Source organism: Bactrocera latifrons, unplaced genomic scaffold (genome assembly GCF_001853355.1).
Source record: "Bactrocera latifrons isolate USDA-ARS-PBARC rearing strain unplaced genomic scaffold, ASM185335v1 scaffold_37, whole genome shotgun sequence".
Lineage (NCBI taxonomy): Eukaryota > Metazoa > Arthropoda > Insecta > Diptera > Tephritidae > Bactrocera > Bactrocera latifrons.
In genome coordinates this window covers 1,502,545-1,521,380 of record NW_017537012.1, presented here as the reverse complement: position 1 = coordinate 1,521,380, position 18,836 = coordinate 1,502,545, and the positions used below count along the sequence as shown (strand labels likewise).

The 18,836-nt window shown below is 35.1% G+C and overlaps 1 protein-coding gene across 15 annotated transcripts in view; it reads right to left on the bottom strand.

The window, feature by feature from the left end:
• Positions 1–18,836, bottom strand: part of LOC108971988 (CUGBP Elav-like family member 4) — a 755,092-nt gene that overhangs the window by 171,693 nt on the left and 564,563 nt on the right. For 11 of the 15 annotated variants that reach the window (XR_001993597.1, XM_018938374.1, XM_018938377.1 and 8 more), the window contains one exon: positions 16,475–16,609. The exons of 3 other annotated variants lie outside the window; for them this stretch is intronic. Coding sequence is in view for 11 of the 12 variants with exons in the window: in XM_018938374.1 (XP_018793919.1) it covers positions 16,475–16,609 (135 nt within the window). In the remaining variant the exon portion in view is untranslated. The remainder of the gene's footprint in view (positions 1–16,474; positions 16,610–18,836) is intronic. One more of the 15 variants, XM_018938375.1, reaches the window with a different exon arrangement.

Sequence of the window (18,836 nt, the reverse complement as noted above, 5' to 3'; positions counted from 1 at the left end):
TCAGCCCGGGTCAAATTTGATCAGTTGGCATCTTAGTACTTTTACTGTAAAATATGAAATTTTTCTTCAATTACCCAATTACGTCAAAAAGTAGAAAAACAAAGCATAAAATTTACAAATAACAACAACCACAATAAGTTTTTCCCAGTACTGATCATATTTGACCAGCTGGTAACTAAAACACTTTTACAGTTAAATCGAATGTTTTTCACCAATTGCCTAGTTGCTTCAAAAGGTACAAAACGCAAGTATAGAATTTATAAATACCAGCAACAACAATGCGAACCAACGCCTACGCCACCAAATATACAGCTAGCAATTACTTTAATTATTTTTAATGCAAATGCATATACACCTTTAATATRTACATATATACATAAAAATAAAACTGTGTTATATATGTACATGTAGACATAGMCAAACAACTCAACCAAAGCCTGTGCTGGAAGGTGTGAGCGCATTGTTGTCATGAAGTAAAGAGTTGAAGGAASTTATTATGCAAGCGTAGCGGTAAGCCACATTCATTGGTCAGCACACAACATATATACACACACTCAATTCCAAAAACAACAACACCAGCAGCGTTCAGTTTAAGCTTTACGACTTTTACACCATTGCCTGTYGCCGCGCAGTCTTTTATTGTTTTTMAAAATTTAATTGAATTGAATTGCATTGAATTATTATTAATAACTGCTGCTGGTTGTTGTTGTTTCGCTATATGCTGCATTGCAACGTAGACACTGCAGCGCGGCGAGCAGCTTTAAGACTACATATGTTGAGAAAAAAATAAAAATGATTTTGCCGTTGAACGTTAAGTGAGTCTGGCAGCATTGGTTGACGGTGGCCTTGCGGTGCGCGGCGTTTGGTGGTCGGGCAACATGTTGCCAACTGTAAATAATTTATTATTATGCGTCATTAACAATTATGTGCCGTTGATGACAATGCAAGTAAACAAGCGGGGTGGAATGTGCGTCTGTGTGTGCGGCGTTAATATGAGTCTGAGTCGCCTTGTTGTATATGTATGTGTGTCGCGCTGCTCGTAAATGCAACAACCAACATTTGCTGTAATTTTCAGCCAGTAACAATTACAGTTATGTGCATTTGTATCGTTTTTGTTCGTATTTCCTTTTTGGAAATTCGCACATCAACACACACAAAAACACACACGCAYGTGAAGTTATCGTGCGGCTTGTAGTATGCTTGCCTTTGGGCATTTCTTTCACATTTTATTTGCTCACTTTTGCACCGTATATTTAAAGCGTATTAAATATGTTGTCTGCGTCTCCTTTAATATTAGTTGGCGTCAGCGACGAAGCCAACGCCCGTCAGGCGTAATATTTGCGCCTTCATTGCTCATTTACTCTTGGTAATGCAATTTTTCTTGGTCTTCAATTTCATGTGTGCAATCAGCAAAGGCAGCAAATGCAAAAAATAAAAAATAAATAATTAGTGACACTAAAATACCCTTCACAAATATAAACAAAAAATCAAATATATTTGTTTTTGATCGATTAGCTTGTATGACATGCTATATGCTATAGTGGTTCGATCTAAATAATTTGTACAGAGATTGTAGGGTTCCTGTTGTCTAATAATCCACAGCAAATTTCGTGAAGATATCTCATCAAATAATATAGTTTTTCTTATAAGGACTTTATTTAAATCGGTTTGTTTGTATKGCTGCTATATGCTATAGTGATCCGATCTGAACAATTTGTTCTGAGATGGAAGGGCTGCTTTGCATAATTATTCGTACCAAGTTTCGTGAAGATATCCCGTCAAATTAARAAGCTTTCCATACAAGGACTTCATTTAAATCGGTTAGTTTGGATGGCAGCTACATGCTGTAATAATCAGATTTGAATAATTACTACAGAGACTGTAGGGCTGCTATATTTATTATTCCATAGAGAATTTCGAAACCATATCTCATCAAATAACACAGTTTTTCTTATAAGGACTTGATTTTGATCGGTCGGTTTGTATGGCAGCAGTATTCTGTAGTGATTCAATCTGAACAATTTATTTTGAGATAATAGTGCTGCCTTGCATAATTGTTCCAATTATTCGATGTCGATGATTCTGACAAAATGATGCTTTATAGTTCATAGTGTCTATAGCGTCCTACTTTCTTACTCGATTCGCGGCAGACTTAATTTGCCCCGTTGAAGGTATAAAAAGTTTCCAAATTACTTGCCGTTAAGTTGATGAGGGCACACACAAAGACAAATGCATACAAATATATATTCATATACATTTGGGATTGTGTATAAATTTAATTACATCTGAAAAACTTGCCAAATTAAATCAGTCAGCGTTTTTTCGCATTTTTTGTTGCTGTTACAGTCAGTCGGTGCAAAAGGTTCATATAAATATGCGCAAGCATTAAAAAAAAGTTATAAATAAATGCGCGCTGCCATTTAATTTAAGTGCACATGCGCTGCCACATACACATATGCACTTACAATATGCTCCACCACTCTTATTTTGCCTTTCAACTCCGTCTCGTGCACGCCTCACCCGTTTTTCTTTCATTTACCTCATCGTCGCCTATAAGTATGCTTTAAATTTTTTTCGCCAGCATTTCAGCGCACACATGTGCATTTGCTGCACAACCTTGCACCACGACGTTGCCGCCACATTCTTATAGCTGCTGTTGGCATCTTCCATTCGCTGCTTTTTTGTATGCGTGCATGGGCGTTTGTTTGGTGCTGTGTCAGTGTCAATTGTTGCGTTGTTTTTATTTTCATTAAATAAACTTAAAAATTTACTGTCAGCGTGTGGCAACTTGCGTCTGACGGCAAATTAACTGTCATGAGCGCAAACTTGCGCTTCGCCGGTCCGCTTTGAGTGCACTTCTGATGCGTGTGCGTCCATTGGCGCTCACATATGTGCGTTAGTGTGTGCATTCAGGCGTTTTTATTGTTGAACAGGAAACAATTATGCGCGTGCAAAAGTTATTGCTTWCGAATTTCTACTGCATTTCTTGAGTACTTTAAGTGCGGCATGTATTTTGTAGAGCTTTTCGCGCTAATGACTTTTATTATTTTTTTAATGGCAATCTTTTACTTGGACTTTTAATTTGAAAATTAAGAGAACTGTGAATTAAGAAGGACTACTAAATGTTTATGCCATTTGATGAGGCTAGATAATATAATTAGATATTCGATTTTATGACATGGTTTTATGATTTTTATGTTAGGCCAAAATAATTGACATTTTCACAAAACCCTTTCAGATAAGTATATAATACAATAGGTTTCAGGAACTTGTCGAAGGCATAACATKTTTGAAAATAGTTTAGAATTTTTCCTCAAACATGATTTATAGTAATAATAATTTTTTTTTGTTTTCGGATTTGAGCTAATTTTAAGCAAAAAAAATCTCTCAAATCTCATCGACGGTTATTAAAGAAAATAATTTTGATCAGCCCAGTTCTTACTGGAGAGCGTTCAATAGTCATTCATGCGGTCAGGCTTTATGTCTCTAGTTGTCAAAGTTGTATCGCGGTGCGTGAAGTGGGACATCCCGACACTGTCCCTTCCAGTATCCAGCCTTTGCAAGACTGAGGTTGAAACTTCTTCTTTAATGGCGTAGACAACGCTTACGCGGCTACAGCTGAGGTGTGACATATATTAGATATATTAGGCYGATATATCTCGGTTATATTGCTTGCTGTGAACAAGAAGACATAGCCGACACTGAAATTAGYCATCTCAACAGATGTGTGCTTGGCTCAAGGCACAAGGCTAGGTTGTAAGGCTTTGTCAATATSTAAGGCTGTTATGATTCAGTTTTTTTAGGATCGTAGGTAGCACAGTGGTGATACCTTGTTAGGATCGACCTTTTAACGTAACCTAACCTAAASTATATTAAATTTTGTCATATTTATTTGTTTATATATATCGTTCCTTCAAGGAAAAAAATCAGAGTTGTTATAAAAGTGGATATATCCTTCTAATACCCCCCACTTTATGGCAAGAATTGAAATTTTTAATTATCCAAACTTTCATATAAATTTTAATGGCCCCCTAGTTTTTATTTCTAGTCATATTTTCGCTATGTACTCTTGGCATTAGTTGCATTTTTTTTTTTATAATATTTATTATTTATTTTATCGCTAATAAAAGTGCTTCATTTCAAATTTTATGACTGTCAAATTTCCGAAAAATGGATGYGCTGTGTAAACCATCACAATTATTGCTAAGAAATCAAAAATTTGTATAAATTAACATAAGCTTCACTGGCGCACGCACACATTAAACGCTTTTACACAACAATTTGATAAATTTAATTGCGCTAACGGCTTATAATATGCAATTTTATTAGCGCAACAAATTAAAATGTCAACCAAACATCTAGCTTCGGCGCGCACATAAATTTGCCAAAGTGTTTTAATAGCTAACGGAGTTGCTACTCAAGCTTGTGCATGTGTTTGTATAAGTACGTGGGTGAAGCGAGCGGTGTGTGGGCGCTTAGGAGTAGGCAATTTCAATTTTACTACCAATTAAATGTTTGTTCATTGCCGGCCAGCGTGAGARTGCGCGTGCGAAAATGGCGTGGAGTGAGCGCGCACTTAAAAACTTTGCGCCATGATACATTCATCTAACTGACTGAGTATGCCAGTAAGAGTGACATTTTGTCTATGTGTCGCTGCTCGTAAACGTTAGATATAACGGCAAATGACAAGCTCACCTTCATAGCTAGCAGCCTTTAAGATGAGTTAGAGCCGCATACACTCGTTCCCACTCACTCGCTCATTTTTTGAGTTGACTATACYTATATATACATAGTATAACGGTGCTTGTGCTGCGTTCAAACTTTTGCTATAAACATTTCAAATGGAATTTTGTCATATTTCGTAAAAATGTACACACATACATATATATGTGTGTTGGAATCTGTTTGTTGGCTGACTTGTTTAAGTGGAGTTTGAAAATGAGCGGCGCGCAGGGAGCCACCGAATGACTGTTGTGTTGAGTGCTGAGTTTTAAATGCATATGACATGTAAACAATACCTGTACGTAAAATTTTAGCAATATCCTGCTGCATGGCACAATAGCAATAACCACAACAACAACTACGACAACTAAAACAGCTATAAAAACAACTAACAACAATGGTGTAGGTAATTTTGTAGAGATAATGTTTGCCGCCGTAAGCTAGCGAGCGCATATGAATGAGTAGATTTTATAACTATGCATGCATGCATGCRTATTGTTGCTGTTGTTGGCAAGTTCAGTGAAACATTTCTCAACTCAACACAAACTACTTACAACTGCCACTTCAAACTCGTAACTCATAAAGCTTTAAATGACATATAACTGTTGTCAAATGAAATGTCAGTGTGTGTGAGTGAGTGAGTGGCTGTGCCATAAATATAACTGTATAAACTTATACTTTCGTGTATGGGTGAGTGGGTGCGTGGGTGTGTGACAAGCAACGGTGTGCGGTTGCTGTCACGGTGAGCACAAAAAAGTTATTAGCAATTATTTTGCCAACAATAAAATTTTGTAATAAAGCAACGTTGCCATGACATAATGCCACAGCAGCATTCCGCAAGCACTCAAGCGCACGCAGGTGCTGCATAAAAGCATATAWGTATATATATATGTACATTGCAATGTGTGTGTATATCATACAGCTTCACCTGCCTGCCGAAATGTCAGAAATGCCAATAATACAGATTTAATTACAAAAAGCTTATTGTTTGATTTATGCAGCCGGAAAGATATCAAATGTGTTGTCTTTTAGGCATTTATGTTGAAAGTTATTTGAAATATTTTGTGCATGTTGCAGTAGAAATTTATGTGGCAAACTATGTGGTCTATGTCATCTATGTGGCCTTAGGCGGCATAGCATGACAAGCAGAAAAGTTAAAGCGAAATATTTGAAAATGCTGAATATTAATAATTGAATAAGGCTGTGTACACAGTAAAGTGTGGATTAATTTTTAAAAATTTTGGTATGGCATAAAGTAATGAAACTTTATTAAATCTGAAAAAAAYTTWACTTTGGTTGCACCGATGCTATATACGTTATATCCTGCACAATTACAAAATTTTCCTTAGGAAAACTTGATTCCGTTGATAATGCTTTGAATAATAAGCCATGATACCGATGGTTCAGTTTGTATAGCAGCTATWTGCTATAGTGATTTGATCTGAAGRATTTTGGGGAAATTACATTATTGCCTTAGTGAAGATATCTCTTTAAATAAAACAGTTTTCCATACGAGGCCTTGATTTGCCACGCTCCATTTTTACAGCAGTTATATGCTAGAAAKGGTCCGATATCAATCCGATTCTCACAAATAAGCTGCTACTAAGAGTGAAAAGGACAGGAGCAGAATATCAGATCAATAACATAATAACTTAAAGATCCGCCATATAAAATTCAATTTGCTCAAACAACAGTTTTATGCAACAACAAGACCACTCAATTAAATTTGTAATACACGACATTGCGAGTATCACCAAATTTTATAAAATTGAGGCTACAACCCGCYCAAAAGCAAATTCAATATGGCAAAAAGCGGCACTTGATGCGTATGACCATCAGCAAATGCGAATGCATAAATTATTTGACAATAATTAAAATCAATTTTTGGCTTGGCTGACGCAGCTGCAGCATAACAATGCGTTGCATGTGTGTATGTGTATGTTGCAATGGCGTCGAAAGCCACTAGAGCAGTAAAAAAGTACAAGCAATAACAAAAACAGTCGGTACAATAATGAAAGCAACAGCGCCATTAATAACAACGATAACAGGCACACACACACGCACACTAATATAAATACATGTACGCCAATATATGCATACAAAAGCATAATAGTTGTCATAGTAGCCGGCGATGTCGGCTTCACCCATTGCCGCTTTTGCTGTGGCATTAAGCCGCCACTGACGCTGATGCGCCTCGCAGTATGCAACGTAATGCCTTGACAACGCATAAGCGTTTGGTATGATAGGGGTGAGGCCACATACTTGTGATGAGTAAGTGCAGCGTTATGTTTGCCTCCGTGTGTGCATTGTTTGTGTGTGTGTGTGTGTGCAGGAAAATTTGCATGCTGACAGCATCAGATGGGTCATACAGCCATGGATTTTAWGCGTATTCATGCTGTCTCCTGCCAACAGCCAGCCAGCGCCAGTCACCATTAGCAAAAGTGGTAGCTCACATGCGCTGGCGTCTATAATAAAGCGCCATGCTGTGTTTGTGCGTATGCGTGCTTGTGTTCGTTTGGGTGCCATAAAGGCTTACATGTATTGCACACAATTTCGCTTTGCGCGCCCGATATGAAATCCAATTGCGTGAACTGTTGTTAAGGCAACAGCGCGGCGCTACCTTCTATCGGTCACACACACACATTCGCATATGCATATATGACGTTGTTCTTTTGTTCGGCTGCTATTGGCGGCGGGATTAAAACGTGAAATGACGTCATTAACATTTTGGTTTTGACATAACCGCATATTTTGCGTAATAAGGTAGGTTAGCGTTGCGCGTTGGCAACCCGGCGCTTGGGTCCTTTGTGTAACGCATGCTCTAAGGACGGCAGGAAATGCATGCTTTTACGCATAAACAGCCAGCCAGCGCACAAACACACACATATACACAGACTACCAGACAACTAGAACCTTACTGCTCCCCATTTTGTTTAGTTTGTAATGAGATTTGAATGGCAGCTGCTGTTACTGACAGTTGAGCCGGTGCCTGCTTTCCACATGGCTATCAACCTGTGCAACCAAAGCTTTGCAACCTACCCGTGCCCTCTTTAATACCCTGTATCTGTTTTCAATAGTTAATTTCTGCTTGCTTCTTAACTACATTGCTGTCTAGTTGCGCCTTAATTTAAGACAGAAAATTGTCTGTGTCAGCCTTGCAACAGCCACCCTAGTCATGCAGCCAGCTTAAGTACAAAACTACCTCTACTCTCGCTCAAATTGCCAATCTCTGGCCTTGCATTGCTGCTCTTACTGTTATTTGCAGCAATTCTGCGGCACTGCCCTGCCGTTCCCCTAGCGGGTGTCCTTCAACGTTGGTTTAATTAAAATGCATGCCTACTTAAGCTTGCCATACGCACCCACACATCCACCTGCCCATGCAATGGTCCGTTATGCATGTAGTTATTAATGCATGGTATTCTCCACTAGGCATTGACTTGTGGTGTGCACCACTGCAATCCGTCGGAAATAACAAAGGAAGTCAACGGGTCAAATCGAAAGAGGCAATCAATTTCTTGATATTTTTTCGCTTACTACTAATGATTATGGAAGTGGCTTTGTGGCGAGTGCAGAGCACAGCAAGCAAGATGATAAAATTGGTGTTTGCCTGGTGGTAGTAGTTTATAGGGATTTTGTGGTGAAAGCAAATTAATTTAGCATTGAAATATGGGTTATCAATGACGATAATATTGACTTATGACTTAATTATGAATTATGATTAGAGTTTAATTTCGAAATATGAATTATGAATTAAGAATTAAAAACTAAAAATTAAGAACTAAGAATAAGGTATTAAGGACTAAGAATTGAGAACTGAGAATTAAAAATTGAGAATCAATAATCAATAACACAGAATTAAGAATTTAAAATTGAATAATTAAAAATTAAAAATTATGAATTATATATAATGAATTATGAATTATGAATTACGAATTATGAATTACGAATTGTGAATTGAGAATTAATAATCAAGAATATCAAGAATCAAAAGTTAAGAATTAGAAATTAATAAAAATTTATTATAAATTATGATTTAAGAATACATAATTAAAAACTAAGAATTATAAATTGTGAATTATGAATTATTATTTAGGACTTAAGAATTCAAAATAAAGAATTAATTATGAAATATTAAATAGGAATTCAGAAATAAAAATTAAGAATTAGGAATTAAGAGTTAAGAATTATAAAGGAAGAAATATGAATAAACGACCAATATGACTTAGCAATGATTTATAATGAATTAGTAATGATTTTTGAAATAATGAAGAATAATGATTTTAAATTTATGAATACTTTTGTACTATCAAGAGTATTGTATTAAGAATTGTGAGTAAATTTAGCTAAAATAATGAATTGACTTTATTAATTTTCAGTTTCCTTAAAAAAACAGATTCTCTAAAATCTCAATACTGAATCACTACGCATTCGAAGAAAAAAGTAAAAAATCGAGTTGTAATCGTGTTTCCAATAACAATATTCGCAATTTTTTTAGCCCAAAGTCTAACCACTTTAATATTTTTTCAATATTTCCAACCACGTAATCCTTTTCGACACTTCTAATGACGCCATCAAGTGTTTGTGCTAATTTGCTTGCGCACTTCACTCAGCAGCTGTTGACAGGCAGGCAGCTATCGTCTTCGGTGCAGAACAAGTGCAACATACAAGCATGAGTAGGGACACATACATTGAAAGCTGTGTGTGTGTGTAAACATGTTGAGATTCGCGTAAGCACTCGTCAACCGCTCGAGCTAAGCAGGCTGACTGATAGACATGCAGACATGCGAGACCGGCAATTTTCGCTGCCAATGCAATGGTACCAAAACCCAATGCAGTCTTCAAGGCGCTCAAGCATGCGCGCATACACACATTGGCATACGCTTATGATTACAATTTGCTGTAAGAACATGTGTAGCTTGAGTAAAGTGAAAAGCCGCACTCAACACCGCTGCTGTTCAACTCAAATGCACTTCACTTATGATTACTGTCAGTCAGTCAGTCAGTCAGCCAGCAAGCCAGCTAGGCAAACACTTAGGCAGCGAGTGTGGCAACCTGCTGCTTAACATGCATACAGCTGCTATAGAAATGCACTGCATTGCAATGCTACTTATGCAAATTACAAGGCTACCCCATAAACGACAGTAACAACAACAACAAACTGTTTGAGTCAACAACAACAATAATAAATACCATGTCTACCGGCAGTCATACCGATATACCGTTAACTGTGGCCAATATTGCAAGTCGAAATTAAAGCCACGGGCGTAGCCTATAAGCAGGCGCATGGACGCACCGCTATGATGGGCTATGTTATGCAACCCTCTCGGTGTAGTTTACCGTTGTTGGTGGCTGGTGGCGGCGTGTTGCAAGCATTATTGAAGCAACATGTCATTTTTATTCTCCTGACAAAACTGTCAGTTGCACATTCAGCATGTTAGCGCATGTATTTGTGTTATAAATGTTGTCGTATATGCCGTATAGATTCTTGTATCAGACTGGGGTTGCATTGGTGCCAGTGATTAATTTAGTTGATTGCGCGTTTCGTCGCTGACACTTTTTCTTTGTATGTAGGGGGGCTATTCAGCTGAGCGGCGCTAATTGTTAGCTGTTAATCTAAAATGCATGCTTTAATCGAAGTACTATTTTAATTCCTTTAAGATAAGGGAAACATGTCAAAAATATAAAGAAAATTGTCTTTGAAACATATCAGGAGTGATTTGCTTCGGATTAATCAAATTGTGTTGCCAACAATTGGGCTGAAGTGTGAAAGCGAAGTAAGAAAGAGCGATAAAGGCACTGATTGTTAAAGAATTTGACTTATATAAATAGGAAGAGTTGATTTCTTTTTATTTATAATAAATGAAGGTAGTTTTTTACAGTGAGCCAATAAAAGAAATTTAAGTAATTGCGCCTAAACTTATGCAACATATTATTTAGAGATTGCATTTTTTCATATTTGGAGCTGGAAACAAATACTGTAAAGCATAGTAATTCACATGCCTATAAAAACAAAACAATTTGCGCCTAAATGTAGGCAACATATTATTTAGAGATTATGTTTTTGGTTATTTTAAGATATAGAAAATTACATAGTATTCACATGTCAATAAATMAGAAAACATGGACCTAAAAGTAGGCAAATTATTACTTTGAGGTTGTATTTTTCATTTGTGGAGGTGGAAAGGAATACTGTAGAGCATGAAAAGGTCTTAAAGTATCTCTATAAGTTACGGAAAAAAATGTATTTATAAAATRATACTTAAAAACATTTGAATGAGACAAGCATACTGAGAGAGTCCAAGACATTATTTTTTATCTTTGAAACTAAATTTTAATTCAGAAGATTTTTTGTTTTCAAACTTCTTCTATTTATAATCTGGGTTTTAATCCATGCGTGAGAATTCTGATATCTCTAATCTGAAGTGAACTCAAAATATGAAATAAATTTATTAGAAGTTCTTCCATATCATAAAATGGCGGCTAAGATCAAAAGCAAGGACATAAAAATCAAAAGCTTTCTAATAAATTATTCACTGCAAATGTGTTTAGCAACTGCGCTAAACTTCACTATCACTTAATAGACTTAACACCTTAATTTGACAGCTGCATACCACTCCTTCAATTTACTGTCAACGGCGCATTCTCAATCAATTTTATTTCCTTGCRACAAGAGAACAGAAAAAGTTTAGAACAATGGCATAATTTTTTCCACTTCACTGGTGATGATATTCATCACGCATACATTTCTGTCAAGCCGCTCACTCAAACACACGCTCATTGGCAATGTTATAAACAAATGTCAAATTATTGATATTTCGCAGCAGAATTTCCATAAACGTATAGCATAATGCTTTTTTGCTGTTTTTAATGACATTATTTGCGATACAACACAGCTGCATGACGAAGCATGTTTGACAGTCAGAAGAAAGAGGCGTGTGATGACGATGACTAGTTATAGTCATCAGCTGTCGACAGGAAATAGCGCGAAGAGAGAAAAAATCGGCGTCAATAACAGCTAGCTAACATTAGCTTTCGCCAATTCGATTGCCAATTGCGCGCAATACATAAAGGCGATAGCTTTGCTTATGCTGTTTTCCATGACTTTTTGTACTTTACTGGGACTCACTGGTTGCCATCGGCTGAAGATACATCAGTCTTCATTATATTGGCGCCTTTCCTACATGTTGTAAGTGACAAAAACCATCAATGTTAATTTGCTGCTGCATTTTTATTACTCCAAGCAAATTTTRGTAAGAAGTGAAAAGCAAGGAAAACTGAAAGTTATCGAGGCATGGCGCGCTTATTATAATATTTAGCTGCGTGTTTACATGTCACGGTTGTGCTGCCATATACGCGCTTACGTCTCATAAAAAGCGCTTCGCATTTGAAATTTATGCAAATTTCAAGTGAACAACTGCCGTTCCATTATACAAGCAACAAACAACCACATAAAATACATGTGTATTGCAGTCACAATAGAGTGTTGTAAAGGCAAAAATAGCACGAAGTGAAGTGACAGCTTCGATGGCAGGCAATGACATTGAGCGCTTGATATGCTGTCGCTGCCATTTGAATTGATAAAGTCAGCCAGTCAGCCAAACCGCAACGCAAGCAACCAAAAGCAAAGTGAAGTCAAGCTGGCAAGCCAACCCACATGTTAAATTATGCAAATTTGATTTCTATGAATGAATGAAGTGTGGAATGAATGACAGTGTGATGAGCTGCACACACTCGCACACASATGTGCGTGTGTTCATATGATTGACTGCCTGGCTGAGTAAGTGGTTGCCTGCAAGTCCGCGTGAGGCGTTTAAATGACGGACGGTGTCTACCCTCATTGTGAAAATGCGCAAATGCGCGATCGTAAAGAAGGGTGCTCAAATGTTTTTTCTTGCCTACATGCGGGCGCTTTAGCACACATGTGGCTCGTTTTCAATGCCGACATGTGTACATAGTTTTAGTCGCATTGAGGGTACCCTTTGWGTGTTGATGGAATTTAGAATTTAATTCTTTACTAGAACTTTTACATTTAGAAAAATTTAAAAAAAAGGTTAAAATAAATATTAAAACAAAAAAACTGTAAAAAAAAGTTTAAAAAACAATTTTGAAAAAAATTAAAAAAAAAAAGAATTTTGAAAAGAATATTTTGAAAATTGAATTTGTTAAAAAGAATTAAACAAGAAAAAAAAGTTTTTTGGAAACAACTTGAATAATTTTTTTTATGGTGGGTAGTTGGATATAAATGCATAAGAAATTTTTCTGCAACATTTTTTTTCGAAAAATRTATGTTATAAACTATAGATCATTATGACAAAAGTTTTAACGCGATTTTTTTTACATTTTTTTAACATAAATTTTACAAACATAAGAAGCTATATTGCAGAGACGTGCAAGACATTGTCTTGGTTTAAACCAATTTCGGAAGTATTTTTCAACCAACTGCTATTATCTGGAGGGAACACTTCTGCAGCCTGCTGAACAGCAGTGAAATAGTAGACATGGAGAACCCGATACCTCAAATCGATGATGACCTTATCAGTATGCCTTCACCTACGCCAAATTGGAAAAGACCAGAGGGAAGGTATTCGACTTAAAATCCCCTCGATCAACAAAGATGATCCAACTCTAAAAGGCTTCAATATTCCATAGCATCCTGCTATAGGATGCGGAAAGAAAGTTCATGCTGAAGATTTATGATCATGTGCATATACTGCAGTATATGACAGTTAAGATTTCAAAAAAAAATATTTTGGAAATTTGGAGGTTAAGTGGTCCAACTAGTGTAAAATCATAAAGAAAAGCGATCTTTCAGCCCAAATTTTCACACGAAACGAAATTCCCTGGTATTTGAATGGGTTAGTAAATATGGAATTTAGTAGCACAAAATATAGAATTTACCCACTTCTATTGCGAAATAGTCTAAACAACATGTTTTTGCTGAACAAAGACACTTTATACGCCATTTCAATGTTGAACAATATATTTGCTTTAAAGCGCAAAAAGGTAAAAACTGGAAATGCATAAAAATTAGGCAAGAACAAAGCAATGAAAACAATAGCAACTGGAACAACAAAGATGCGAATAAGGAAGAGAGGGAGGGATGGGGTCAAATAAAAAATACAATGACTATTATCATATGCAAAAGTTCAGCGTTGCAAACAACAAAATTGAGAAAGAATAATAAAAAAATGCGCACAATGATAATAAACAAACAAAGAATATTAAACAATACAGTTGGAGGAATACAACAAAAACACACACATACACACAACAGAAAATGTGAAGAGTGTGTACGGAAGTTTAAAATAAAAAGCAAAACCAAAAAAGCATAGATAAAATACAAAAATGACCAAAGTTAGAATACAACTTAAAATAATCACAGAGCAATGACGCATAACAAAAGATATGCAAACACTGCGCAAAYAACAACAACTAAGTGCTGCATAGTAATACACGCGGGAAAGAAACGAACTAAATACAACTAAAATGGAATAATTTTCAAAGTTTGACATAATAAAATAAAATGTTACTGCTTTGCATGCACATTTGCAGTTGCGCCCAAAARCAGACTACAGCAAAATGGCAGCACATTTAAATATTTAACTTTGGCATAACATTAAATAAAATTTTATGCCAGCGCATGCAGCGCGCTCCCACGCCGTTACTATGAAACTGTATTTTGAGCATATGTGCCTGTGTGTTGCACGCTCAGCGTTGCCACAAAGTAAATAGCGCGCAGCGAAAAGTYAACCAAGCGGGCAAACATATCGCCAGTTAGCCAGTCGCTTAGCTGGCGCGGCAGCCGCCCAGCCATTCAGCCATTTAGCCCTACGGCCCAATGAACCATGCGACCAGGCGGCTAACAGCGCGCGGCATTGCATTTAATAGACGAGGTTTCGGTATGCGACACGGCACTTTAATTGAACTGTTTACTTCATTTTTATAAATGTTAAGTTGCTATACACACATACTACATATATGAATGTATGTGTGAGTGCTTGCTTGTTTGTGTTTACATTGATTGCTGCAGAGTATATGTAATTGTTATTGTTATGTTTGTGATTATTATTTGGTTCAATGCACCAGCTGCCGCACGTTGCTCAGTTGTTTGCTAGTGGCTTTTGATGTTGGCTGCCGCGCCGTATTGCATATCAATGGCAACATCATTATCAACGGCCAGTGGTAGCAGCCATGTTGCAAGTAATGCTTACAGCAACAACTACTATAACTGTTGGCGATTATAGCTACACTGAAATGATTGGTATGTCTGTGTGTGTTGTACAATAATTGTTACAAYGTCAGCATTAACTAAAACTTCAGTGCGGCAACGAACGCGTGCTTTTTTAAGCTTTCCATCTTTATTTAATGCATGTGCTTTTTATTGCATATAAATAAGGTTTAAAGCTAAAAATTTAAGTTATCGAAAGTGCTTTGCTGGTTTAAGAGGAATATAGGAAACAGCCGTTGAAACATATAAGGAAAGGTTTTTCTCTGATGGCAACTTGTAAGTACTTTAATTAAGTTGATTTATTAAAAATAAGATTCCTAAACTCAATTTGAAGTAGTTGAGTGCTTGCAAAAGGTAAACGCGTTCAAAATTGAAGATATATGTAGAAGGAGTTATAATAGTGAAAGCTCAATGAAAGCTTCTAAATGAAATTGTAAATGCGTAAAATGCTTATGAAAGCTCTTTAAAATGATACCAAGAAGTTATAACAGTGAAAGCCCTTTGCAAAGAAAGTTTTTTAATGTGAGCTCGTAAATGTATATGTTTAAAATATTTTAGAAAGCTGGAAAATGAAACAAAGTATACAATTAGTTTTAGAAGTGAAAGCTCGTAGAAAAGAAATATTAGCAAATAATTTGAACATCTTTACTAACCAATCTGAATAAAAATTAGTACAGTGTTTTTCTAGGGAATATTCAAAATGATGAAAGCTTGAAGAAACGAAAATTCGAAAATAGATTTCTTTTTGGTAGCAATTAGTAAATAATTTCATTATCACTACAGTGAAAGCTCCGAAAGATGAATGTTTTATAGAACCTCAAAAAAGTGAAAGSTTATAGTAAAGGAATCCCATAAAATAAGTGGAGTGCTCTTGTCAATAATACAGTGAAAGCTCAATGCAAGTTAGTACAGTATTATTGTAGRGGAAGCTCGATAGCATGATATATTTCAATTTTACTGCTACCGGCTATAATTTTGTTAGTAATAGGTAGAAAAGTTTGCTACCACTAGTGTGTGCCACTAGAGAGTGCTGCAAAAGAATAAACCTTTAAATACTGAAAGCATAAAAAATATTTTGGGCTTCACTGCTATAGCGAGTAGTTTTGGTAGGAATAAGTAAAGGAATTCAGTATTAACGCAGTGAAAGGTCAAAAAGCTGAAAGCTCTTAATAATGAAARCTCAAAAATAAATTTCGTTTTCACTGCTATCGATAATGGTATTAGTACCAATCAGTTGGTTGTTTCACTTCTGAACTTGTCTTTACTATTTCTTTACTTTTTCTTTGAAATTTTGGAGTACAATATTAATTTGTGGATAGTATGTATATTCAGTAAAATCTGGGTTCTTCATTAAAATCACTTTTTAAACATTTCTGCTGCTCAATTATTGAAGTATTGGTTTCTATACATAAATTTTAAATACTTACTTTATTTAACGATAAATGTTGGAAACTAACAAACTACAATTACACACACATAGATCAAGGAAATACAAGAAATATGCAAAAAATCGTTTGTACTCACCTTTGCTGGCGCCTTCCGGACCACGCAATATGGTGCACTCTTCTATGCTGCCAAATGGGCTGAATATTTGTCTAACATCCTCTTCGGTTTGTTGCTTGCTTAGCATACCAACGAACAGTTTGCGATCTAAATGCTCTAAATATATTTACGATAGCCGACGTTACGCAGATAAGTAGCAGTCCATACAAAAAGGCACAAAAATACGATGGAGAGWTGGGTGTGGGTAGGTGTGGGTGTATGGGGTGATTGGATAAGGGAGTACAAGGTGAACGCATAYATTTTAATTTATTTAATTTTTTATATTTTTTTGTTTGTGGAAAAGGTTTAGTGGTGGGTGGGAGAAATTAAATAAACAAGAAAAAAAGAAAAAAGAAAGATATACAAATTATGAGTACAAGGAGTTACAAAATATTTTAACATTAGCAAAATAATATGGAGCAAAAAGTTATTTAAAGTAACACAACGGCGGTGAAAGAATAAAGGTTCATGGAAATTTAGTGGTTGGCACGAAAATGATTGGAGAATATATGCGGCGCAGCCACAAAGTCGTGGAATAATATAAATTACCGAAGAAAGTGGAAAAAAAAAAAAAAAAAAAAAAAAAAAAAAAAAAAAAAAAAAAAAAAAAAAAAAAAAACATAAAATATGTTAAAAAGGGGATGATAGGTAAAATATTGTACACAAATTTAAAATAAAGAAATTTTAATAAATATAATGAAGGATGTATACCCATTAAGTAGACAAACGAGTTGAGAGCAAATTATACGCATGTATATAAAATGTAACAAATGCAACGATATAACGAACGAACGCAACGAATGCACATTGAAACGAGCGCCAAAGTACAAAACATTACAACATTTAAATATATTTGGGATATTTAAAATTTAATTTTTTTTGTATTTGTAATAAGAAAACGTTACAACATTTATTTAAAAATAGTATTTGCATTAAAAGTTTATGGGTTTTTCATTTGTTGTTTAATTTGAGTACATTTTTTTTATTGCGTAAAGGAAATTAAAACATTTTCAGTTTGAATTTTTAAAGTTTTTTTTTAATTTTTTCAATAAATTTAAGCAGCGAGTTTTATGATTGAACGTCAAAAAATGAAAAAAGAGTTAAAAAAAAGTTTAAAAACAAAAATTAAAAAAATTAAAAAATTTGAAAAACGAAACACAGTTAGATGTTGCGAAACGCGTATTTTTATATTTTCGAATTATGCACAAAATAAAAAAAGAATTGAAAAAAGTATTTATACGAAATTCCAGCAGAAAGCGGCAGTATGCAAAATAATTTTGATTTGTTAGTAGAGCGAGAGGAAATTGTGGAAATTTGCATGTGTTCAACACGCAAGTAATATTTTCACAAATATTTTTTTTTTTGTTTTGTTGGTTGGGGAAATTTTGTTTTTCGTAAGGAAATTGTGCCAATTTTTGTTGTACGATTTTCAGCATTATTTTTTTTAGTTTTTTGATATATATATATTTTTTTTCGTTTTTATGTAGTTGAGTTGGAGTTGGTAGAGCAAAAAAAGGAAGAAAAAGAAGAAAAGACAAAAATTGTAACTTTAGTAAAAATTTTGAATAAATGTTTATCTTACTGTTTGTTTTGTGCTTACAGTTTTACGCTATAAAACTTTGTTTTAACAGTTAATGTGGCTATTGTTTTGATAAAGAGTTTTCGGGGGTTTTGTTAAAAATAAATTCGGTTAAGCAGATTCAAAACAACTGGGAATATACATAAAAAYAATAAATTCATAMTATGAGTAACGAAAACTAGCTATATAGAAGGCATTGAAAGTATTGAATGCATTTTTGTAGGATATATTTAGGCGCAGTGGTTAAAATTTTTTGAATAAAGTACCTACTTTCGAATTAGCATACAAGTTTGTACATCATCTGTACTATATAATGCAACCAAAAGTAGACAAAGAGCTATTGAAAATACTTTTGTAGCATATCTTTAAGCGCACTTAAGATAAAGGTGCCAAATTTTTAGCATAAAGTACAAAATTTCCAATAGGTACCGATTTCATTTAATACTAGCGTGTAATATTGCCCCTAAAGGTAGACAATAGAGCTATTGAAGATATTTTTGTAGTATACTTTTAAGAGCAGTGAATGCAAAATTCTAGAATAAATTAAAAATTTTAGCAGTTGTTTTATTGCACATCCTAGCTGGTTTTGAATCTGCTTGCTATCGAAAGTTCTCAGCCTCTCTCTTCTTTGTATAGTTTTCCTAAAAATAATAATATACTTACGAATAAGTTTTACGAATACTCAATAAAAATGCGACCACACATACATATGCACAGCGATACGAAAAATTACAATACGTATACATTTATATAAAACTTTCAGTC